The sequence below is a fragment of the Sebastes fasciatus genome, chromosome 9 (genome assembly GCF_043250625.1).
Source record: "Sebastes fasciatus isolate fSebFas1 chromosome 9, fSebFas1.pri, whole genome shotgun sequence".
Lineage (NCBI taxonomy): Eukaryota > Metazoa > Chordata > Actinopteri > Perciformes > Sebastidae > Sebastes > Sebastes fasciatus.
The window spans coordinates 30,998,562-31,022,368 of NC_133803.1; the positions used below are offsets into that span (position 1 = coordinate 30,998,562).

The 23,807-nt window shown below is 38.8% G+C and overlaps 4 protein-coding genes across 6 annotated transcripts in view; 1 reads left to right on the forward strand and 3 right to left on the reverse strand.

Moving 5' to 3' along the window:
• Positions 1-795: 795 nt before the first annotated feature.
• Positions 796-7,342, reverse strand: LOC141774525 (barrier-to-autointegration factor-like). 2 transcript variants are annotated; one of them, XR_012595367.1, is made up of 3 exons: positions 6,958-7,342; positions 6,030-6,324; positions 796-1,093 (listed from the first exon to the last, which is right to left on the reverse strand). XR_012595367.1 is itself a non-coding variant. In XM_074647262.1 (2 exons), the coding sequence occupies exons 1-2, from the start codon at positions 7,081-7,083 to the stop codon at positions 6,178-6,180; spliced, it is 273 nt and encodes a 90-aa protein (XP_074503363.1). In that variant the 5' UTR covers positions 7,084-7,342; the 3' UTR covers positions 5,893-6,177. The 2 variants fall into 2 exon arrangements, 1 of the variants encoding a protein (XP_074503363.1); XM_074647262.1 differs by lacking the exon at positions 796-1,093 and having other exon boundaries at positions 5,893-6,324.
• LOC141774524 (barrier-to-autointegration factor-like) overlaps positions 1,100-23,807 on the reverse strand; it is a 54,741-nt gene continuing 32,033 nt past the window's right edge. The window contains exons 1-4 of one of the 2 annotated variants that reach the window (XR_012595366.1): positions 3,826-3,993; positions 2,776-2,906; positions 1,299-2,076; positions 1,100-1,251 (exon numbers count right to left, since the gene is read on the reverse strand). Coding sequence is in view for 1 of the 2 variants with exons in the window: in XM_074647260.1 (XP_074503361.1) it covers positions 1,930-2,076; positions 2,776-2,901 (273 nt within the window). In the remaining variant the exon portion in view is untranslated. Of the gene's footprint in view, positions 1,252-1,298; positions 2,077-2,775; positions 2,907-3,825; positions 3,994-23,807 lie in introns of those variants that run through there. The other variant, XM_074647260.1, reaches the window with a different exon arrangement.
• On the reverse strand, positions 9,137-10,543 carry LOC141774527 (barrier-to-autointegration factor-like). The gene is made up of 2 exons (XM_074647264.1): positions 10,256-10,543; positions 9,137-9,534 (listed from the first exon to the last, which is right to left on the reverse strand). Exons 1-2 carry the CDS (start codon positions 10,376-10,378, stop codon positions 9,388-9,390), a joined length of 270 nt encoding a protein of 89 aa, XP_074503365.1. The 5' UTR covers positions 10,379-10,543; the 3' UTR covers positions 9,137-9,387.
• LOC141773532 (uncharacterized) lies at positions 19,027-21,752 on the forward strand. Its single transcript, XM_074645380.1, has 3 exons — positions 19,027-19,478; positions 20,450-20,649; positions 21,246-21,752. The coding sequence occupies exons 1-3, from the start codon at positions 19,032-19,034 to the stop codon at positions 21,499-21,501; spliced, it is 903 nt and encodes a 300-aa protein (XP_074501481.1). The 5' UTR covers positions 19,027-19,031; the 3' UTR covers positions 21,502-21,752.

Consider the following 23,807-nt stretch of genomic DNA (forward strand, 5'->3'; position numbering starts at 1 on the left):
TACTTGTAAAGAGTACTTTTACACGGTGGTAATAGTACTTTTACTGCAGTAAAATATGGGAGTACTTCTTCCACTGGCTGATATCTGTGAAGGCTTCTTGTTCTGGTCACAGCCACCGAGGGGCGCTAACATGGCTGTGGACTATTATTCTGTAGTTTAGCATCAGGAGGTCACAAATGGAGGACAGAACCTGCCAAAAAAGATAAATAAATAAATGACTCAATAAATAAATGTTATTAAATGTGGCAAAAATAATATTAAAAATAAATGTAACCATTAATTAATTGATAAAATGTGACAAATTGATATTTCTGTTTTAATTTGTTTCTTTATTTATTTATCATTGTATTAATTCCCTTATTTATTTACTCCTCTGTTTAATTTTATTTATTCATATATTTATTTTTATAGATTTTTAAATGTATTTATATATTTTTGCATTTATTTTTTTATTATTTTATATTTATTTTTAAATGCATGTATATACGTTGATAAATAATAAATACGTTTGGGGAAATAAATAGGGTGAAATGCAAAGGGAAATCCTGCAGAAATAATTTAAAAAAAAGCAAAAATACATAAATATTTACATGCATTTAAAAATATATACTAAATTAATTAATTAAAAAATGTATACAAATAAATACATAAATAAAAAGGAAAATTAAACGAGTAAACAAATAAGGGAATTAATACAAATATAAATAAATAAAGAAGCAAATTAAAACAAACATACATTTGTCACATTTTATCAATTAATTAATGGCTACATTTATTTTTAATATTTTTTTCTACACATAATTATCACCTAATTTATTCATTTATTTTTTATTTTGAGCAGGTTCTGTCCTGCAGACACAAGATGGTCAAAACATAAAAATACTTCTCTATTGTACAACATTTATTTAGTGTTGCTTTTTTTCTTGTGAAATACTGCAAACTGAATGAAACACGACTTCGTTGATGTTGATTTAATGTGTCACCAGCTTACAGGTTCCGTAGAGACCCTGAACGCACCACCAGCTATTCAGACACAAAGCTTTTATTCAACTTTCCCCAAAGAAACAAGCTCATAAAAACAGGAAACAAACACCTGTGATGTCCCAGCAAGCTGGCGTGAAGCCGGCTGAAATGCTTTAAAGGGACTGTTTGTAACTTTTTAAGCGTATAAATGTACCGGGTCGGGACACATACGCGTTCGTATATGCGCGCTCGCGTGTGGCCGGAGCCTCGTCCCCGCTCCTCTGCCTGCTTGCCTTCACTCAGACAGTGTGCTTGTTCTCGCTCTCTCTCTCCACCTCTAGACGTGAACGCGAGCCCACTCCACACTGCAGAAGAGTTAGTTTAGCTCTGAGAATATCTAGTGAATGTACAGTGGACGTTTGTGAAGAAATAACTGCTGCAGCTCCTCCAGACCAACAGAGGTTTCCCGTGTCTTGTGAAGTGACGGGGCTCTGCAGCGAGAAACGTTGTTGTCTCGTTACCGACCGGGTGCTGGTGTCTCCCTTTTCACTCCGGCTGCGGGCGGAGGGAGACGAGTTTCTCGCTGCAGGGCCCCGCTGCTGAAGCCTGAGCTGAGGCAGGAGAAGCAAACACAGTATCAGCATTGATTCATGGAGAGACCTTCGTCTGGTCAGCTAACATTACTGCCAAGCAGGTGAAATATAGAGTGATATTGTGGTTTTAGCTGACGTGTCGTCTCACTGTTTTGAGCGATGCTCGTTCATGTCTATGTAGAGCGAGCAAGCGCGAGCCCGACACTGACTTTCGTTGATTTCACGGCCACAGGTGTCGCTGTTAACAAACATTTCTGAAAGTTACAAATTAAAGCCAACAGAGTTATGAGCTGTGATTGAAGCTTCAGACGCAGGAAGTGACGAGCTGGGGAAGAATAGGAAGAGGCGGGGTCTCTGGTGAAGAGGCGGAGTCTTAGATGAAGGGGACACACCACTCCCTCAGACACCAATCGCACAATCCGGCCTCACGGGCGTTCGCGCCGCTGGTGTGCTTCAGCCACTCGGTGAACCTCTTATGGTCTTTCTTTAGCAGCAGGAACTGACCCAGAACCAGGTAGGCCTGGAAATACACAGAAAATACATTAATAACACACAGAAAACATGAAAAAACACAGAAAATACATTAAAAAAATCACACAGAAAACATGAAAAAACTGAAAATACATGAAAAAACACGTGGAAAATATATATATAAAAAAACACATTTAAAACACTAAAAAAACAGGGAAAACAGAAAAAAACAAAAACTCAAAACCCACAAGAAATTTAATTAAAAAACAAAAATTTCACGAAAGACACAGACAAAAAATACATGAAAAACACAAAAAAAACGAGACAAACACAAAAATATATATATAAAAAACAAAACACGGAAAACCAAATGAAAAAATTACACAAAAAAAAACATGCACACAAAAACTCACATTAAACAACAAAATCACACACACAAAAAAAGAAGAACGTGGATCAGATTCATCAAAGAGTCTGAACAGATTCAAGTTTACAATAAAAGTTATTAAACTGGCTTAAATTTGAATTTATAAAAAGGTCTTTATTATATAAGTTTACATGGTTGAAAGCCCCGGAAAAGGCAAGTAAGTGGACCTTTGAGTTGGGATTGTCAGGTTTACTGACAACAACTCAGAGTTGAATATGAATTTTATAGAGAAGATATCGACAAATTAAAACGATAATAAAATAATTGATCATCTCAAATACATGACGGATGTAAACGCTGTATTTTGTGTGTTTCGTTCACCTTGTCGAAGTCCTTTAGCTCCAGCTTCCGCCCCCGTTTCTTTCCGATGCCCGGCAGAAACAACACCGACTTGTTTCCCATCCGCTCGTTGACAAACTCCTGGTGATCCAGAGTATTGGTCTCCATCCTCGCTGCAAAATATTAAAATTATATAAAAACTACAGCAAGACGTCACAACAGATGATTGAGTCCTGACTGCGTTTTACATTATTAATTAATTTAAATCATTTCTCTAATACAAATAAGATCTGGTTCCAGTTTTTGAAATGTTTAGATTTGTTAATTTTCTCTGTTTCATCTCAGTTTAAATAAAAAGTTGAACATTTATAGTCTTTATATTTCATAACTAGAGTTTCTCTGATGTGGAAATGTGCTGCTTTTCTCTGTTTTCTGTGAAAGTAAAACAGCAAATATTAACGTGTGAGAAACATTCAATTAAAATATTAAAAACGAAACAATTAATAAATTCTCTAATCAATTAATTTCCTGTTGATCAATATTTTCAGCGCTAATAGGAGAAAAATTGCATTATTATTATTTAAATGACTACTCAGGCCAGGGTCGGCGTCAGAGTGTCAGGGCCGGACGGGCAATCAGCTTTGACAGGAGGGGCATTTTTTCACCTCATATAGCATTTTTTAAGTGTATCTTTAACATGATCATGTTTCATGAAAGAAATAAACTGACAGAGAGGTGTATACATACTGCCTCTTATGCGCATAGGCGCGCACGCACGCACGCATACACATGCTGTTATGTCCACAAAATCAGGTTATAAATTAACACCGTGTCCTAACTGGATGCGAGCGTCCGACTATCGCGCGCATCGCGTAGCATCTGATGCTCTCTGTCCACTGAATACGTTTAATCTGCACTTCTATTACATCATGTAAACAAACCAGGAACATATCAGCTGTGAGCTCCAGATCAGACTGGAGCTGGAGCACTTAAAAGATGGGTTAGTAGTACTTGTTATCTTCCTACGTTCGTACTTTTGTTTTTATCAGAAAACACACGTTTTATTTGTGATATTTACTGGAAATAACTTACGATATAGCCAAGAGCAAGTAGGTTGTTATCTAGTGATCTTCTCCAGCCAATTGCCACCTTATTATGGTTTCTGTAGTGAAATGAGGAGGTACTGGAGGCTACAGATAACTCCTCAGTATTGAAAGGAGGAGGTACTGGAGGCTACAGATAACTCCTAAGGCCAGCCCTGCGTCTTGCCAGTGCCAGGGTTAAATGTGCACACACACAGGTCCGGAGATACAGTAAACAGGGAGTTAAACAACACATTAATCTAACAGTCTGACTGATTTCTTCATAACTATAATTTAAGTCAATAAAGACTAAATGTGGATGTTTCACTCACCAGTTGTTGTCTCTGCTTAACCTGCTGTAGTGTAACATTAGTTCATTGTTTTATTCCACAATACTGAACAGAATAATCCAAACAGGTAGAAAAAGTAAGATGTGAAAGGAGCACAAGATGCTTTTTACTCTCTTGGTCCTAATTGTGCTTTAATGCACCAGGTCTGTAGGTCTACTTTCTCTCATTTTTTTCTATTGAGCTAGATTTAAAAAAAAAAAAAACACACAAACGTTATACGCAAACTTTGACAGGTAGCTCGTAATTAAGTTTCACTAGTGAACTTTATTACATATAACTGCGAGCGTCAATGCCTGTGCTGAAAGTGTCAGTAATCAAGTTAATATTTTCATTTACATCCAGGACAACTGACCCGGTTTTCTCGGCTCATTTTATCTAAACTAATCAGCCGTTCCTCTCAATATGAGTGACAGGAAAACATAGGAACAAGTTATCCGATAGAAGTTCAGACAAAACGTCGCTGTGCAGCGCCGTGTTGCTCGCGGCCAGTTAGGACACTCCAATAGAAAACAATGTAATCAAGCCCAAGTACATGTCCTAGTGGTTTCCTAAATGCAAAACTATCACTGTTTGTGCTTTATTTTGCATTGCAGTGTTAAGTCCTTCCATTACCAAACTGTATGACTTAATTTTACTTATAGCTTAGCTGTTATTTCAGTTTAGTTTTTTTGTCAGGAGAGAATTCAACTGAGGGGGCAAAGTGACCTTTTTGGACGGGCCTGGACCCCCATGGCCCGCCTGTAACGCCGACGCTGACGCGGAAAGTGTAACAAAATACAAAATATGAACCATTTAAATAGAAGGAAGTATAAAAATAGGAGCAGTATATACAGTATTAACAATAAACAGACTATTAACAAAATTGCACAAGTGGAAAATGATATTGCACAGTGAGAATGAATGAATGAATGAAATTCCACCTGAAAATATCAGGTTATTGTCAGTTTTTTGGTGTGTAAGGGTAAGTGGTCTACTGGGAGCAGTGCTGGTTGTGGAGTCTGACAGCTGCAGGAAGAAAGGACCTGCGATAGCTCCTTGAAACACTTAAACTGATTTTTCTACTGCATGAGAGAGATTTGTTTGTATGTGATTTTTTTTACTCAAGTACTGTACAATTCTGAGGTTCTTGAACTTTACTTGAGTATTTCCATGTTCTGCTACTTTCTACTTCTACTCCACTACATCTCAGAGGGAAATATAGTACTTTTTACTGCACTACATTTATCTGACAGCTTTAGTTACTTTAGATCAGGGGTCAGCAACCTTTACTATCAAAAGAAACATTTTAGGAAAAAGCAAAAAAAAACAAATCTGTCTGGAGCCGCAAAACATGTGATCATTGTGATGAAGGTAACACAGTTTATAGTTTAAGTATATAGTATATAAGTCTAATGCAGTGAGGGCCAAAGTGCAAATGTGCGACAGAGTATTAGGGCCACATTGAGAGAAAAAAAATCGGAGATTGCCAGAATAAAGTTAGAACTTTACAAGAATAAAGTCATAACTTTAAGAGGAAAAAGTCGTAATATTTTGAGAATAAAGTCATAACTTTACGAGAAAAATCGTAAAATTACGAGAATAAAGTCATTACTTAAGGAGAAAAAAAGTCGTAAAATTACGAGAATAGTCATAACTTTACGAGAAAAAAAGAAATAGCACGTAAAATTACTACTTTACAATATTATGACTTCATTCTCATAATATTACATTACTGAATGAAACACGACCTCGTTGATGTTGATTTAATGTGTCACCAGCTAAAAGGTTTCGTAGAGACCCTGAACGCACCACCAGCTATTCAGACACAAATCTTTTATTCAACTTTCCCCAAAGAAACAAGCTCATAAAAACAGAAAACAAACACCTGTGATGTCACAGCGAGCTGGCGTGAAGCCGGCTGAAATGCTTTAAAGCCAACAGAGTTATGAGCTGTGATTGAAGCTTCAGATGCAGGAAGTGAGGAGCTCGGGATGAACAGGAAGAGGCGGGGTCTCTGGTGAAGAGGCGGAGTCTCAGAGGAAGGTGTCACACCAGTCCCTCAGACACTGTTCGCAGGCACTGGCCTGATGGGGGCTCGCGTCGCTGGCGTCCATCAGCCACTCGGTGAACATCTCACGGTCTTTCTTTAGCAGCAGGAACTTACCCAGAACTACGCAGGTCTGGAAACACACAGAAAATACATTCATAACACACAGTAAAAACATTACAATCACAGAAAACATGAAAAAACACATGAAAAATATCTGAAAAAACACCCAGAAAATACATTAAAAAAATTAAAAGAAAAAAAAAATCAAACAGAAAACATGACAAAATACATGAAAAAACAGAAAATACATGAAAAAACACGTAGAAAATATATATATAATAAAAACACGCAGAAAATACATATAAAAAAACACGCAGAAAATACATTTAAAACACTAAAAAACACAGAAAAAAACCCTCTTAAAAACAAACCACACAAAAAAATGAATGAAAAACACATATTAAATTCTGAAAAGTTTGACATTCAAGTTTACAATAAAAGTTATTAAACTGAATTAAATTTGAATTTATAAAAAGGTCTTTATTATATAAGTTTACATGGTTGAAAGCCCCGGAAAAGGCAAGTAAATTGACCTTTGTGTTGGGATTATAGAGAAAATATCGACAGATTAAAACAATAATAAAATAATTGTTTGATTCAAGAGACGTTATTAAACTCGCTACCGATGTTTAACTGAAATAATCCTGACAATCATCTTAAATACATGACGGATGTAAACGCTGCAGTTTTGTGTTTCGTCCACCTTGTCGAAGCCCTGCTGCTCCAGATTCTGCCCCTGAACCTCTCCGATGCCCGGCAGAGACGTCACCGACATGTTTCCCATCGGCTCGACGAGAAAGTTCACGTGTTGCTGATACGTGGTCTCCATCCTCGCTGCAAAATATTAAAATTAGGTAAAAACTACAGCAAGAAGTCACAACAGATGATTGAGTCCTGACTGCGTTATAGATTATTAATTCATTTAAATCATTTCTCTAATAAAAATAAGATCTGGTTCCAGTTTTTGAAATGTTCAGATTTGTTAATTTTCTCTGTTTCAACTCAGTTTAAATAAAAAGTTGAACATTTAAACTTCTCCAGCCAATTGCCACCTTATTATGGTTTCTATAGTGAAATGAGGAGGTACTGGAGGCTACAGATAACTCCTAAGGCCAGCCCTGCGTCTTGCCAGTGCCAGGGTTAAAATGCACACACACAGGTCCGGAGATACAGTAAACAGGGAGTTAAACAACACATTAATCTAACAGCCTGACTGATTTCTTCATAACTATAATTTAAGTCAATAAAGACTAAATATGGATGTTTCACTCACCAGTTGTTGTCTCTGCTCAGCCTGCTGTAGTGTAACATTAGTCCATTGTTTTAACCACGATACTGAACAGAATAATCCAAACAGGTAGAAAAAGTAAGATGTGAAAGGAGCACAGGATGCTTTTCACTCTCTTGGTCCTAATTGTGCTTTAATGCACCAGGTTTGTAGGTCTACTTTCTCTAATTTTTTTCTATTGAGCTAGATTAAAAAAAAACACAAAAAAACAAACACACAAACGTTATACGCAAACTTTGACAGGTAGTTCGTAATTAAGTTTCACTAGTGAACTTTATTACATATAACTGCGAGCGTCAATGCCTGTGCTGAAAGTGTCAGTAATCAAGTTAATATTTTCATTTACATCCAGGACAACTGACCCGGTTTTCTCGGCTCATTTTATCTAAACTAATCAGCCGTTCCTCTCAATATGAGTGACAGGAAAAAATAGGAACCGTGTATCCGATAGAAGTTCAGACAAAGCCATGTTGCTCGCGGCCAGTTAGGACAATCTAATAGAAAACAATGTAATCAAGCCCAAGTACATGTCCTAGTCTCCTAAATGCAAAACTATCACTGTTTGTGCTTTATTTTGCATTGCAGTGTTAAGTCCTTCCATTAATATTACAACTTTTTTACTCGTAAACTTGTGACTTTATTCTCATAATATGACTTTATTCCCTGACCCACCAGGCCCCGCCCCCTCAGTAACAGCTGGTCTCCTCTGTGGGCGTGTCTTCGTGTCTGCGTGTTGTTCTTCCTGCTCTACCTGCCAGGTGATTCTCCTTCACTCCAGCGGCTCGTCCTCACCTCTCAGTCCGCTCTCCGTGCTCCTCCTCCCGGCTGTCTCTCTGTGAATATGGCGGCTCTGCTGACCGACCAGGAGAAGCGGAAGCAGATCAGTGTCCGGGGCATCGCGGAGCTCGGTGACGTCGTGGAGATCAAACGGAGCTTCAACCGACACCTGGATTACTTTTACTGCAGTAAAATATGGGAGTACTTCTTCTTCCACTGGCTGATATCTGTGAAGGCTTCTTGTTCTGGTCACAGCCACTGAGGGGCGCTAACATGGCTGTGGACTATTATTCTGTAGTTTAGCATCAGGAGGTCACAAATGGAGGACAGAACCTGCCAAAATCATAAATAAATAAATAAATGACTCAATAAATAAATGTTATGTAGCAAAAATAATATTAAAAATAAATGTAACCATTAATTAATTGATAAAATGTGACAAGTTGATATTTGTTTTAATTTGTTTCTTTATTTATTTATCATTGTATTAATTCCCTTATTTATTTACTCCTCTGTTTAATTTTATTCATTCATATATTTATTTTTATAGATTTTTAAATGTATTTATATATTTTTGCATTTATTTCTTAATTATTTTATATTTATTTTTAAATGCATGTATATACGTTGATAAATAATAAATACGTTTGGGGAAATAAATAGGGTGAAATTATTTTTAGATTTTGGCAGGTTCTGTCCTCCACAGACACAAGATGGTCAAAACATAAAAATACTTCTCTATTGTACAACATTTATTTAGTGTTGCTTCTTTTCTTGTGAAATACTGCAAACTGAATGAAACATGACCTCGTTGACGTTGATTTAATGTGTCACCAGTTTACAGGTTCCGTAGAGACCCTGAACGCACCACCAGCTATTCAGACACAAAGCTTTTATTCAACTTTCCCCAAAGAAACAAGCTCATAAAAACAGGAAACAAACACCTGTGATGTCACAGCGAGCTGGCGTGAAGCCGGCTGAAATGCTTTAAAGCCAACTAGTTATGAGCTGTGATTGAAGCTTCAGATGAACAGGAAGAGGCGGGGTCTCTGGTGAAGAGGCGGAGTCTCAGAGGTTGTTGTCACACCACTCCCTCAGACACTGATCGCACAATCCGGCCTCACGGGTGCTCGCGCCGCTGGCATCCTTCAGCCAATTGGTGAACCTCCCGCGGTCTCTATTTAGCCTCAGGAACTGACCCAGGACTGCGTCGGCCTGGAAACACACAGCAAATACATTAATTATACACAGTAAATACATTACAATCACACAGAGAACATGAAAAAAAACACAGAAAATACATTAAAAAAATCACACAGAAAACATGAAAAAATTGAAAATACATGGAAAAAAACGTAGAAAATATATATATAAAAAAACACATTTAAAACACAAAAAAAACTGGGAAAACAGAAAAAAACAAAAATTCAAAACCCATAAAAAATAAAAAATTCACGAAAGACACAAACAAAAAAATACATGAAAAACACAAAAAAACGAGACAAACACAAAAATATATATATAGAAACAAAACACGCGGAAAACTAAATGAAAAAATACACAAAAAAAACATGCACACAAAAACTCACATTAAAAAAAAACATGAAAATCACACACACAAAAAAAGAAGAACGTGGATCAGATTCATCAAAGAGTCTGAACAGTCTGAGATTCAAGTTTACAATAAAAGTTATTAAACTGATTCAAATTTGAATTTATAAAAAGGTCTTTATTATATGAGTTTACATGGCTGAAAGCCCCGGAAAAGGCAAATAAGTGGACCTTTGAGTTGGGACTGTCAGGTTTACTGACACAACTCAGAGTTGAATATGAATTTTATAGAGAAAATATCAACAGTTTAAAACGATAATAAAATAATTGATCATCTCAAATACATGACGGATGTAAACGCTGTAGTTTTGTGTGTTTCGTTCACCCTGTTGAAGTCCTGCTGCTCCAGCCTCGACCCCCGACTCTCTCCGATGCCCGGCAGACACCTCACCGACTTGTTTCCTATCGGCTCGCTGACAAACAGCCGGTGTTTCTGAGTGGTCGTCATCCTCGCTGCAAAATATTAAATTAGGTAAAAACTACAGCAAGACGTCACAACAGATGATTGAGTCCTGACTGCGTTATAGATTATTAATTAATTTAAATCATTTCTCTAATAAAAATAAGATCTGTTTCCAGTTTTTGAAATGTTCAGATTTGTTAATTTTCTCTGTTTCATCTCAGTTTAAATAAAAAGTTGAACATTTATAATCTTTATATTTCATAACTAGAGTTTCTCTGATGTGGAAATGTGCTGCTTTTCTCTGTTTTCTGTGAAAGTAAAACAGCAAATATCAACGTGTGAGAAACATTAAATTAAAATATTAAAATCGAAACAATTCATCAATTCTCTAATCAATTAATTTCCTGTTGATCAATATTTTCAGCGCTAATAGGAGAAAAAATTTATTATTAGTATTTAAATGACTACTCAGGCCAGGGTCGGCGTCAGAGTGTCAGGGCCGGACGGGCAATCAGCTTTGACAGGAGGGGCATTTTTTTCACCTCATATAGCCTTTATTAAGTGTATCTTTAACATGATCATGTTTCATGAAAGAAATAAACTGACAGAGAGGTGTATACATACTGCCACTTATGCGCACAGGCGCGCACGCACGCATACACATGCTGTTATGTCCACAAAATCAGGTTATAAATTAACACCGTGTCCTGACTGGATGCGAGCGTCCGACTATCGCGCTGCATCGTGTAGCATCGAACGCTCTCTGTCCACTGAATACGTTAAATCTGCACTTCTGTTCCGTCATGTAAACAAACCACGTACAGATCAGCTGTGAGCTCCAGAGGCCTGTACTACGAGGCAGGATTTGGCGTTATCGAGGTAACTTCAGGGTTAACTCTGGGTTTTCCGTACTACGAAGCTGGTTCACTTCTCATCGAGGTAGATCACCATGGTAACTTATGCTGAACGGCTAACCTGCTCCGGAGCAGGTTATGTTCCAGATAAGAGATCAACTCCTATGAAAGCACCTCCTACTGACCAATCAGAGCTCAGTGCGGTGATTGTATGATCATAATACACATATATGAAGAAGTTTAAATCATAATCCAGGCTAAAAACAACACAGTTAAAACTGACAAATGCAAAAAGGACAGTTGGATTTATGTTGAGGGTGTTTACCGCTTTGAATTATGTTCAAACTATGCCGAAATACCTATATCATAATGCCATATAGCCATATATTAAAAAGCTTGTTTTCTGGATGGAGTTTGGCTGGATCAGTGCCAGGCTATACAGCTGCTCCATCAACAGACAACATAAAGAGTTTGGTCCGTACTCTGTACAGATATATATGTAACGTTTTCTTTACTCTATGTTTCTATAACTGATTCAGATGTCTGATGACTTAAATTCTTAGTTTGATTAAAGTATACAGTTACAATCAACCAAGATTTGACTTAAAACCACTTCATAAACCGAAAAACAATCACCCACTGCAACATTATTGACCAGATGCTGTTTTATAAGTAGCCTAAATGGATATTAAATTAAATACAAAAAAACTCACCTTCACACCAAAATGAACTGGCTTGGAGATCAAACTTCGTAGAATCCTCTGAGTGGTCCTCAAAGGAGATTGTACTCTCTCGTTAAAAAACAAGAATCTCGAATATATAGGCCAACATATGGGTTTATGTGGGCGTGTCTAAAAACAAGGAGCCAATCACAACACAGGTGGGGTTATGTGGGCGTGTCTGAAAACAAGAAACCAATCACAACACAGGTGGGGTTCTGTGGGAGTGTCTAAAAACAAGGAAGTAATCACAACAACGGTTGGGTTCTGTGGAAGACACCAACAACAAGGCCCCAATGAAACAAAACACTGTCTGGGAAAAACTCTACATAAAAATACAATTTAAAATGAATATAATCTTTTCTTGTGGGTTAATCCGTGATAAAAATACTAAGAACATATGAAGAAATACGAATCTTGTAACCTCCAATGATGAAACAAAACTTTTCCTTCTAACTTTTCCATATATATATATATATATATATATATATATATATATACAATGTTAAGTTATATACAAGTTAATGTCATGGCGTTAATTGTAATATGTATAGTAAAAACACATCACGACAACGACACATATTGAGGGTTTATGATGTAAATATATTATCAAATAAAATAATGCTGAAATGATCTGGAGCTTGCCTGACCATGGTGGTTTGTTTACCATACAGTTGAAAACAAATGCATTTGTTTTTAACATATGTTTTTTTTTAACTAATCCTTTGTGCTTAACATCCCACTTGTTTCTCTACAATGACTCAATATTCTAATGTGCCTTCTTGTATATAAATATTAAATAAAATATATCTAAATGACACATATAACTAAGCAATCTGTAACAGAGGGTTTCTCATATTATACAAACAGGCTAAAGTAATGTTTTACAAAAACCCTGGAAAAAGTAAAAGTTTTTCATGGACCCACGAGCTATTTTAGAAAGAAGTGCTCATTTATGTATTAAGAAAATTCTCCTAATAATCAAGCTTAATAAACTATATAAAAAAACTCTTGGATCCTAATAAAATACATGTATTGTGACAATGCCCCACAGTAACTGTTTTATAATATTTGTACTTGTGTTCAAGGTATCCTATTGTTCCAGTATTGTAGTGTTCAGCAACACAATGTGGCAAACAGAAAAACTATGTGACACATTTCAAAATGCACACAGATGAAAACTTTTATTGTCATTTCACAAATATACTGGACATGTTTTAACTGTTTAATGGTAAAATAGCTGAATCAGTACCAGTGTTTGTAATCAGAGCTCATTTACTCATTCTCGCACCAGTTAATGGGCCATAGGTGGGTCATTGTCATCAAACCAGTTTCGGTACTTTACATCAGAGCTCATTTACACATTCTTGCACTCGTTAATGGGCCATAGGTGGGTCATTGTCATCAGACCAGTTTCGGTACTTTACATCAGAGCTCATTTACACATTCTTGCATCAGTTAATGGGCCATAGGTGGGTCATTGTCATCAAACCAGTTTCGGTACTTTACATCAGAGCTCATTTACACATTCTTGCACCAGTTAATGGACCATAGGTGAGTCAAACTGGCATTTACAGTGTAATCAAGCAGCTGATATGCATATGTATGGTACCAAGTCTACACAATAAGTGTTGTTTTTATAGTGAAACCTGTTTAAAAGACATGCTGATTATTCACATTTAAAACCTTGCATGGAACCAATTGTTGAGTTCTTGAAATTAGTTTGATTACATGTTAGGTACACCAAAACATTTTAATATATGAATAATATAGTACATACATATGACTTTCTAAAATGACATTTTGTAGTACCACTTTTGGAGTAAATGTGATGTTTGTCGATGCACTTAAACCAGAGAAAAGCTGAGATCAAATGAGACAGATTACCTCTGTGAGACCCACAATAGACCTGTTTTTGTCTTCATTAGGGGTGTCCAGGGGGTCTTTAAGGGGGGATAGCAGGTCTACAGTAGATGTCCCATAGAAGAGCGGAGAATTTACATGATTCGCCGTTGAAAGACAGACTGTTGTAACTCGACAGTACTTGCTCAAATCTGCCCCCAAATTGACCTACTTCATAATAGTCCATGCCTGAAGAGATATACGTGCCACGACAGCGTGTTCCCTGACGTGCGCGTTCCCCAGACGTGCGCGTTCCCCAGACGTGCGCGTTCCCCAGACGTGCCCATAAGGGCGAGGGCCCGTTCATCGCTGCTTGCAGCTTTAATTATTAATTATATTGAATAATATGATTTAATTTATATGAAATCATCCTCTGGGCACCACTCTTTGAAACAAAGAGAACATGATAGCACATTAATGTAGTCTCATAGATAAGTCTCATTAAATATACTGAACTATCAATTTGGAACTTTGATTAATAATTAAATTAATAGCTATAACAAAAATAGATAGTAAAGGTTGAAGGATATTAGAGTTCTTGACACAGCAGCGGTTGGCATTATTCACTCTTGTACAATATTAAACAGACCAGCATGTATAATCCACAAACATTTATTTACAAGATAATAAAGGGTTGAAACACAATATTAATCTAACTAAATAACTAAACTAAACAAACCAAACACAGTGTGTGAGCATGTGTGTGTGAGACTGAGAGAGACAGGGACAAAGACAAGATGGCTACCTGTCTTGCATGGCCTAAAGACAATATGGCGAACACTGTAAAACTACAAAAATGGCCAGATCAAAGATGGCCGCCAACATGTTACCACATGGCCTCTTTGTTCTTCGGAGCACATGTGCTCAGGAAGGACAAAGGGAGGGGGCTGATGTGGGGGTTGAGATTATCTGAATGTGTATGTTTATGTTTAAAACTAATTCTTTATGTAATAGTTTATGTATGTGATCTTAATGTGTGTCGGATAATGCAGTGGGTTAGAAAAGATGGTTAGTTTGCATGTGTGGGACCCACAGTAATGTTAGACATAGTGATGGACATTGGACACACCCCATTCTCATTCACATGTATAATTTATGTATTGTTTTATTTTTAATCTGATATATGTGTATGTGAACTAGGAGCTAATGTTTTGGTAGGTTAATCTGTGTTTATAAAGAGTAAAACTCACACAGGCACTTTGGCCAGCTACGGGGTCCTTTGGGTGAGATGCAGGAGCGCGTATGCGTCATTCAGCAGACGTATCGGCAGTATGTAGCCGCGCAATGCTAATGTGCTGTGTTTCTGTGTTTCCAGGTGAGCTAAAGTGGTTAAATGATGTATAAAAGTAGCGACACAGATGTATAAAGAATGTGTATGAATAAGGGACCAGCGGTAATGCAAACATGAGATTTATATCGGAGTTTTGCAAGTTGTTACAAGGATGTTGTAGGGGTTCTACTTAGTAGGTTTTGGTTATTAGCAAATTAATTGATAAATAATAATAGAATTATTAATATTAATAAAGATTATCAATAAACATCAATAATAAACGGGGCACCACCCTGGAATCAGGGACCAATGACCAAAACGTTAATATAGTCTCATTATATATGCTAAACTATCAATTTGGAACGTTGATTAATAATTAAATTAATAACTATAACCAAAATAGATAGTAAAGGTTGAAGGATATCGGAGTTCTTGACATAGGAGAGGTTGGCATTATTCACTCTTGTGCAACATTAAACAGACCAGCATGTATAATCCACAAACATTTATTTACAAGATAATAAAGGTTCAAAACACAATATTAATCTAACTAAATAACTAAACTAAACAAACCAAACACAGTGTGTGTGTGTGTGTGTGTGTGTGTGTGTGTGTGTGTGTGTGTGTGTGTGTGTAAGAGAGAGAGAGGGGGGGGGGGGAAACAAGATGGCGTCTTGTTTCAAAATGTCTGAATGGCCTACAAACAAAATGACGAGCACTGTAAAACTACAAAGATGGCGGAATCAAAAATGGCCGCCAGCATGTCATCACGTGACCTCTTTGTTCTTCTGAGAAGAAAGACAGAGGGGGCGGGGGGTGATGTGGGGTTAAGATTATCTGAAGCTGTATGTTTATGTTTAACTAATTCACAGTTTCTGTATGTGATCTTAATGTGTGTTAGATACGCAGTGGGTTAGAAAAGATGGTTAGTTTGCATGCAAGACCTTGTCTATGTGAAGCATAGACTAAACACATCAGATATGGCGAAGCCAGTTACCCAAAAATCAAATACAGATAAATCACCACCGTCAAACTCAATGAATAACATTAAACATATTAATACAGGTACATTCTAGAAATCAAAGTTTAACTGTCTTGCTCAGCCATGTGCGATTGCTAATGCTAAGGCCCAGTACGTTACCCCATGGAAGAACAGGGTTTGTAATTCCATGTGTTGAAGTTGTGGTTCCAAGTCAAAGAGGTCGTCTTTGCTGTTAGTTTGGTTAGCTTGGTGCTAACTGTGAGAAGGCGGGCGCTCGCGTCTTCCGCCTTTGGTTCCTTTTGTTGCTATGGCTGTTTCCTAACAGAACATAGAATCAGAGAGCAGAGCTGCTTCCGGTCTGGAGAGCAGGAAGAGAGCTGTGGCTCACCTCCAGCAGCTGGTCAGCTTGGGTGAGGAGGTGAAGACGAAAGAGGAGGAACAAAGAAATTCCTCTGGTTTTGTTCTGTGTGATTTTCACACCTAGGTGCGAATGTTAGAGTGGCCAATGGAGATTGAGCTGAGCTTGGTCCACTGACCAATGGTAAGGATCCTGAGACAGTTCACTGTGTCTGCCACCCGAAATGGCAGGTCCCTACAATGTTGTGTGAAATAGTGCTAGCCGTTTGCTAATGAGGACATTCGTAGTGTAACCAACAGGGGCCTGCTAGGATATAAGTTGTGAGTGTGCAGAATGTTGTCAGGGTTAATGTGTTTTGAAGATTATACAGGAAGCAGACATTTTATGTTTATTGCATGCTCATAGCGAACGTGAATGTTTATAGCGCGTCATTCAGCAGACGTATCGGCAGTATGTAGCCGCGCAATGCCATTGTGCTGTGTTTCTGTGTTTCCAGAAAAAGAGTGAAATATATATTTTTTAAACTTATGCACGCCTGGAAGTCACTTTGTGTCAAAGTGTGCAACAAATATTGGAGGCACCGCTGGGATGATCAACGCCGTGCTCAGTGTGACAACGTGGACGGGGATTGCCTTTCACTGACGTCGACGGGAGAGCGCGTCATCGGGGGCGCAGCTACATCAAACACAATGGATCTGGAGGAGCTGGCTGAGACCGTGTCTCAGAGACTATGGCTTTTGCAGCTGAATCAGCTCAAAGAGGTGTGTGATGCAGCTGAAATCCCGAGGGGAAATGTCACAACAAGGCGAGCATTGATCAGACAAATTACAGAATCCATGGACGATGTGATTAATGATGAAGAGGAGGACGTTGCAAGGCATCATCTAAAAAAACTGCTGAAAATAGTTGAGCAAATCATAGAAAAGACTGGAAATGCTCATAGTGAAGAAAACACAGAGAGCATAGCACAAGATAGCCAGAAAACGGCTGAAGAAATGAGTTTAGAGGAGAAATACAGCTCCAGCTAAATAGTCAAGCGCTGCAGGATGAAGTTAGGAGACTGAGTGAAAGAGTGAACAGTGCATCTCCAAGCCAAGTTTCAGCTCCACAGAGTGTGTTGCCTCCAGCTGTGAACAGGCTTCCAGAAGTGACAATAAGGAGAGAATTCAAGATCTGTGGTCAGATAGGGGAAAAGGGACAGAAGGACAGACTGTCATACACAAACCTGATGCATCAGATGGACAAAGGCCTGAGTAAAGGACACAGTGAGGCTGAAGTCATGGAGGCTGTGGTCAAGTCAATCAGTCCAGGTTTGAGTCTTCGTGATATGCTTGAGATAAAAAGTGACCTTACCCTCCCCCAGCTAAAGGTCATATTAAAGCGACACTTCAAAGAAGACAATTCTACACATCTATATCACAGACTAGGAAATATAACACAAGACAGTCGTGAGTCTCCTTAAAACTTCCTCTTTAGGGCAATTGAGTTAAAGGAAAGGCTGTTACTTGCTTCAAGAGAAGTAGAGCCAGATGAACAGTACAGTTCCGAGCTCATCCAGAAGAAATTCTTGAGGTCAGTTAGTACTGGGCTGTTAAGTGACCATATCAAGTTTCAGTTTAAGCCTTATCTCGATGATCAGAGGGTGACAGATGAAATACTCATCGACAGCATGAATGAAGCTGCTAGTGTTGAATCAGAAAGACAATCCAAGCAAAGGAAGAACACAAGCAGCAAAGTCCCAAAAGTAAATGAACTACAGACAGAACGGATCGACGAACCGTGCCCGTGTACGGTACGGAGCGTTCACACTAATCAATCGAACTGGATTTTGGGGACAAGTGGACTCGGATCCGGGTCCAGTTCCCTGATGTGAAAGCAGACTTATTTACATATAAAGACTGAAAGTGTTTCTAAAAATGAGCCGCAAACTGAACCAGTCCGACTGTAAACTGATCTCACCAGGAAATGGACACAATAATTAACAATGTGTGTGCGTGTAGGTGTGTACTTAGTGTCTAGGTGTGTGTTGTTGCGTGCCATTTTTGGTATGATGTTCTTCAGAACAGAACTGGTTGAACCATATTTACCAGAAACAAAAAATACTTTCTGTTCCAGCACGTCATTCATGATTGTTATCACACCTTCACACATTCACTCAGCTGCTAAACTTCACATTAAATGAGGTGTTTTCTGAATGTAGTTTGGTCTGATGCTTCCGTGTTGGCAGTCTGCTGAAACATCGTGGTTAACGTGAGACGCATTCCTGTCCTGATTGGACCAGTCCGACCACATTCCAGAACAGTTAACAATAAACCTTCAGACTGACGGAAACCACCTGGACCTGGACCTGGTCCAAGATCTGGTGCTGGACCTGGTCCAAGACCTGGTGCTGGACCTGGTCCAAGACCTGGTCCTGGACCTGAGTTTCCTTCAACATGTGATCAGTCTAACATATTAAAATATGACACATTTATGTTGGAAATGTGATGAATGGTGGTAATAATATTTTCAATTGATGATTTACATGTGATCTAATTTATTCTGGGTTTAGACTAGATTTAGTTGCCCCAAATTTCTCAGTTATGATGAGGGTCCAGTCCTGAGGACATGTACATGCAATTCATAGTTTTCAGACACGTGACACGCGCCGCTAACTGGAGGGCAAAACAATGGACCAAGATGGCGGCTCACAGTGAATTATCCGTAGCAGGGAAGCACAAGCCTGTCAACTTTCCATCTGTTCAAAGCTACGAATATTTAGATCATCTATCAACATCAGAAAAACGAAGATACGAGCACAAACTACAGGTTTTGGGGACCTGCGATCCATATACAGCACCCGCCGCAGTATTTATTTCACTAAAAACAGCGAAGTCACTGCCAGAACTCCACTTTGGCGATGTTTACATTTATCTTGTGGAGACTCCCTCACCTTACACGGCCGCCAGGATAAAAGCCTACAAAAGTACGGACAGTTACATGTATTTTCGATCTGGATGGGTCAATAATGCTGCCGTTTGGGAGGTGAAGGACAAGAAATTCTTCATTGTCAAAGCAAAGGTGAGTTAACTAAAGTTAATTTTAGCTAGCTATCTGACGTTGATTCGTGTGTGGTTAGTTTCAGGGTCACTGTAGTCAGCGTTGGTAGGACAGTAGTGACAGGCAGTATTCATTTGGTATGGTTAACACAGTGTCTAATGACATATAAGTCTATTGAAAACTTATTTTTTCGATGTCAGGTAAACCATTCCTACAGATTAAATGAGCCGCCACTGACAGCCTGGGTTGTTGTGAAGAAGGAGGGACTGGTGCAATTTGGCCACTGCACCTGTATGGCAGGTTTAGGAGAGGTGTGTTCACGTGTGGGTGCCATACTCTACGCTTTGCTAACAGCTGTTAACAAACTGAGTGGCACTGCATGCACAGATGAAGCCTGTGCCTGGAATGAGCCTAGTATGGCTGCCGTAAGGACAGTAGGGTATGCACCAGGGAGCCAGATAGCTTTCACAAAGGCCCAGAGAAAGAGATCTGCTGATGGTTGCGGTGACCTTCCCCCTGCCAAGATTCCACCTCCAACCACAGATGAATGCACAGCATTGTACAATATGCTACGTGTATCAGAAGACACTGAAAGGGAACCTGTCAAAAGCTCCATTTTGTCTGTTGTCCCTGGCCATGCAAAGAGGTACATTCCTCGGGCAGTGCAGCTGAACATCCCTGCATCCCTAAATAAGATGAACAAGCCCCAGTACAGGTCACTGTCACACCAAGAACTGCAGGCAAAGAGTGAAGAGATCTTAACAGAGTTGAGCATAACAGAAGAACAGGTCAGTCAGTAAATATAGTTGAAAACGTGAATATCAGGAATATCACAGGGACAAATAAATAGGATAGCTCAAGTTCAGAAAACATTTTTTTCCACAGAATTCATTAAAGTTGTCTTTTTCACATTTTCCTTCAATAAGATTTAATTAATCACTGTTTTGTTTTGTCACATATCACAAACTTAAATCAACCTTATTCAATTTTAGTGCCGTGTCACACAAAAGGAGACAAGACTACAATCAAAATGTGCCATGTGGTTTGACCAGAAGGCAGGAAGGGTGACTGCGTCAAACATCCGAGCAGCCTGCCACACGGACCCAGACAAACCAGCTGTCTCCTTGCTGAAGAAGCTGTGCTATCCTGTGGCCTTCAAGGACCCAAACAACAACACACCACATTCTCTCAGGTATTCATATCTACTTTTCACTCAATGAAAGCTTCACACAAAAATGTAATAATCAGAATTCCCAAATATAACAAAACCATAAGAGTGACAGGGAGGGTAAGCATGGCAATGCGCACAAAAGTTTTTGAATACAGCCTTAAAACACTCTTCTTTCACAGCATTCAGGCTTTTACAAAAACACTTCTTAAATCTACTGTACATGCAGACCACTAGCACAGCAACACGTTTCGAGTTGCACACTTTTCAGGCAGCAATCTTTGGTGCCTGAAAAAGAGTTGCCTCCTGAAAAGAGTGCAGCTCAAAACAAACTGCCATGCAAGTGGTTTGCATGTGAGTTTCAGACAAACAGGCTGTGAAAGGATGAGTGTTTTAAAGCTATATTAAAAACTTTTCTCCCCATTACTTTTGTAATTTACATCCACTTATCATCTTGCTGGTAATATACAAATGATCAAGATAAATAACACATCTGCAAATAAAGATGTTATTTGGACTTCTGAAAGTAATGTTACTGTGATATAAGTGTATGTTGTTATGGTAATAATTTCTTTCTGTCATTTTATATTTAAGGTGTATATCATTTTTTCTGTTTTTAGGTGGGGCATTGAACACGAGAGAAAAGTAGTTGAGGAGTACACCAAGATGATGGAAAAGTTCCACACCAATCTCACTGTCAAGAAGGCAGGGCTGGTCATCAACCCCCAGTACCCATGGTTAGGGGCATCCCCAGATGGCATACTAACATGTGACTGCCATGAGATGGGTGTGTTGGAGGTAAAGGCACCCAGCAGCCTTCAGAATAGCACTTTGATGGAGAAATGCAAACAGGACAGCATGTTTTGTCTCCAATAGGTTGAGGGGAAGCTTTCATTGAAGAGGGACCATCAGTACTTTTGTCAGGTGCAGACTCAAATTCACCTGACACAGGCAAGCTACTGCGATTTTGCTGTCTGGGGACCAGGGAAAGAAGGCAAAGGGGAAATCCACATTGAGAGAATACTGCCTGACACTGACTTTTTTGACACCATGTGTGAAAAGGTTCACATTTTTGTACAGAAATGTGTCATTCCAGAGCTAGTAGCAAAAGTGTTTACAGCTCCTGTTCTACCAACATCCCATGATACCAGCAAACCATCTGAAAGAAAGGGCTGTTACTGTGGGCTGCCTGTCCTGCAGAATGAAGATAGACTTGAGTGTAAATCAGGGATTTGTAAAAGACAGTATATCCACAGAAGTTGTTTAAAACTTGACACCTCGCATTCAAAAATGTCAAGTTGGAAATGCAGTGACTGTAAGCGGGAAATAGCTAAACAAAAGAAGGATAACAGGAAAAAAACTTAACAGAATAGAAGTTTAAAGTGTTTTATTTAACACAGACCGCATACTTTGAGGCATATGTACATGCATAGTTTTTGTACAGAGATGCATATAGTTATGAAAGAGAAATGTGTCTTAAAACCCCAGTTGAACCACTAATAACACAAACAAGTTTTGTTATATAGACTGGAGTGTCTCTCTGTGGCACATATGCTTGTGTCATGACAACATACAGTAAAAAAAAAACATACTTGTGTAATAACATACGGTAAAAAATGTTACACTTAAAGTGACTGTTTGTAAGAATCAGAATTGCTTGTTAACAGCGACACCTGTGGCCGTTAAGTCAATGAAAGTCAGCGTCCTGTTGCTCGCGCTTGTGCTTGCTGTAAATAGACATGAACGAGCATCGCTCAAAAGAGTGAGGCGACACACGTCAGCTAAAACCACAATATCACTCTATATTTCAGCTGCGTGGCAGTAATGTTAGCTAACCAGACGGAGGTCAGCACTGGCACTGGCACACGTGGCACTGTAAATTACCTGTTGAGAACTTGTGAGGCATCCTTAAAAGGCACTTCTATGAGGGTGGGTGGCAGTATACAACCATTTCTTGTTGCCAGTAGGTGGCGCTATCACTATAACTCAATAACGGAACGTATATGTCTTCAGGCTGGGATTCTTATCCAGCTTGTGAAGTTTGGAGCAGATTGGAATATGTAGAGTCAAGTTACAACAGCCTCCTGTGTCATGTCGTATGCCTCGAATGGTTGAGGTTAGGTTAGGTCGTCTGGCAGCAAGTCTCACGAGAGTTTTTGCAGATCTCAGATCAAATTTCGCAATTTACAGGCTCCCTTCTAGTCGCTAGTCTGGAAGCGGAAAATCAGGGCTAAAGTCGAGTAGAGTGAACTCGCTATAACCAAACTGCCAATCACTAGGCATTTTCATAATGTAATAATCACATTTAGTTCCAACTTGAAGGGACTGGAAGATCTTTACTCATTTGTTGTTTTTTGTTGTACATCTGAACACTTTGTTCAAACTCTGTATAAGCTGAACCTGTTTGTCCTCTGAACACCCACACAGGTGTTTTCAGTTATTCTTGCTGATTAGACCTCTGCTCAGGTTGAAGGTGGAATTCATGAGATCACAAATCTCCATCTACCAGGTGCAATGAAAGCTGACAGGAGACTCAGGAAGATGTCAATACATTACAGTGAGCAGAGATCTAATCAGCCAAATAAACTGAAAACACCTGTGTGGGTGTTCATAGCTTTTAACGCAGGGTGCAGAACCCTAGGATCCTCCTCCACTGTCACCTCTCTGTTGTCAGTGTCATTCCTACACCCACACTGAGGTGTAGGCATTTGTGGTGTAGAGACTACAGGTAAAAGAAATGCACTGCACTTTTTTTATTAGCTTCTGGTGCCTGTAATTTCAGATTTTGTACTGTCATCACCTATAATCATGACTAAAAGGATATCAGTATGTCATTTGGTACCCCGTTACATTCATGAAGTCAAAACTGCAGCTACTGGTGACAAAGTTAAGAGCGAAAAACAACAACGTTACTGGGTGAGCGATCTAATCGACGTGAATGTCAGTTTGGGTGTGTCCCATTTTCACGCATGGGAAAAGATGCTGTAAAGACAAACTTATTGTCTGTGTTATTTATTGGTTTTGATGTGAATTATTCACACTCTACGGTGTTGACTCCATTAAGTCAGAAAGATTAGTGACATGGTTTGATTTGATTAAAACCTGATTCTATTGAGCAGGTTCCTCAGGCACGGCTCAACAATAAGGATTGCTCACATGCAAGTATAATGCCACATTGGGCT

Coding starts and splice junctions, on each gene's coding strand:
- LOC141774525 (XM_074647262.1), bottom strand. CDS start 7,083: ATGGAGACCACGTATCAGCAACACGTGAACTTTCTCGTCGAGCCGATG. Junction 6,325..6,957: donor AGCAGCAGGGCTTCGACAAG/GTGGACGAAACA, acceptor GTGTGTTTCCAG/ACCTGCGTAGTTCTGGGTAA.
- LOC141774527 (XM_074647264.1), bottom strand. CDS start 10,378: ATGACGACCACTCAGAAACACCGGCTGTTTGTCAGCGAGCCGATAGGA. Junction 9,535..10,255: donor AGCAGCAGGACTTCAACAGG/GTGAACGAAACA, acceptor GTGTGTTTCCAG/GCCGACGCAGTCCTGGGTCA.
- LOC141773532 (XM_074645380.1), top strand. CDS start 19,032: ATGCAATTCATAGTTTTCAGACACGTGACACGCGCCGCTAACTGGAGG. Junction 19,479..20,449: donor TCTTCATTGTCAAAGCAAAG/GTGAGTTAACTA, acceptor ATTCAATTTTAG/TGCCGTGTCACACAAAAGGA. Junction 20,650..21,245: donor AACACACCACATTCTCTCAG/GTATTCATATCT, acceptor TTCTGTTTTTAG/GTGGGGCATTGAACACGAGA.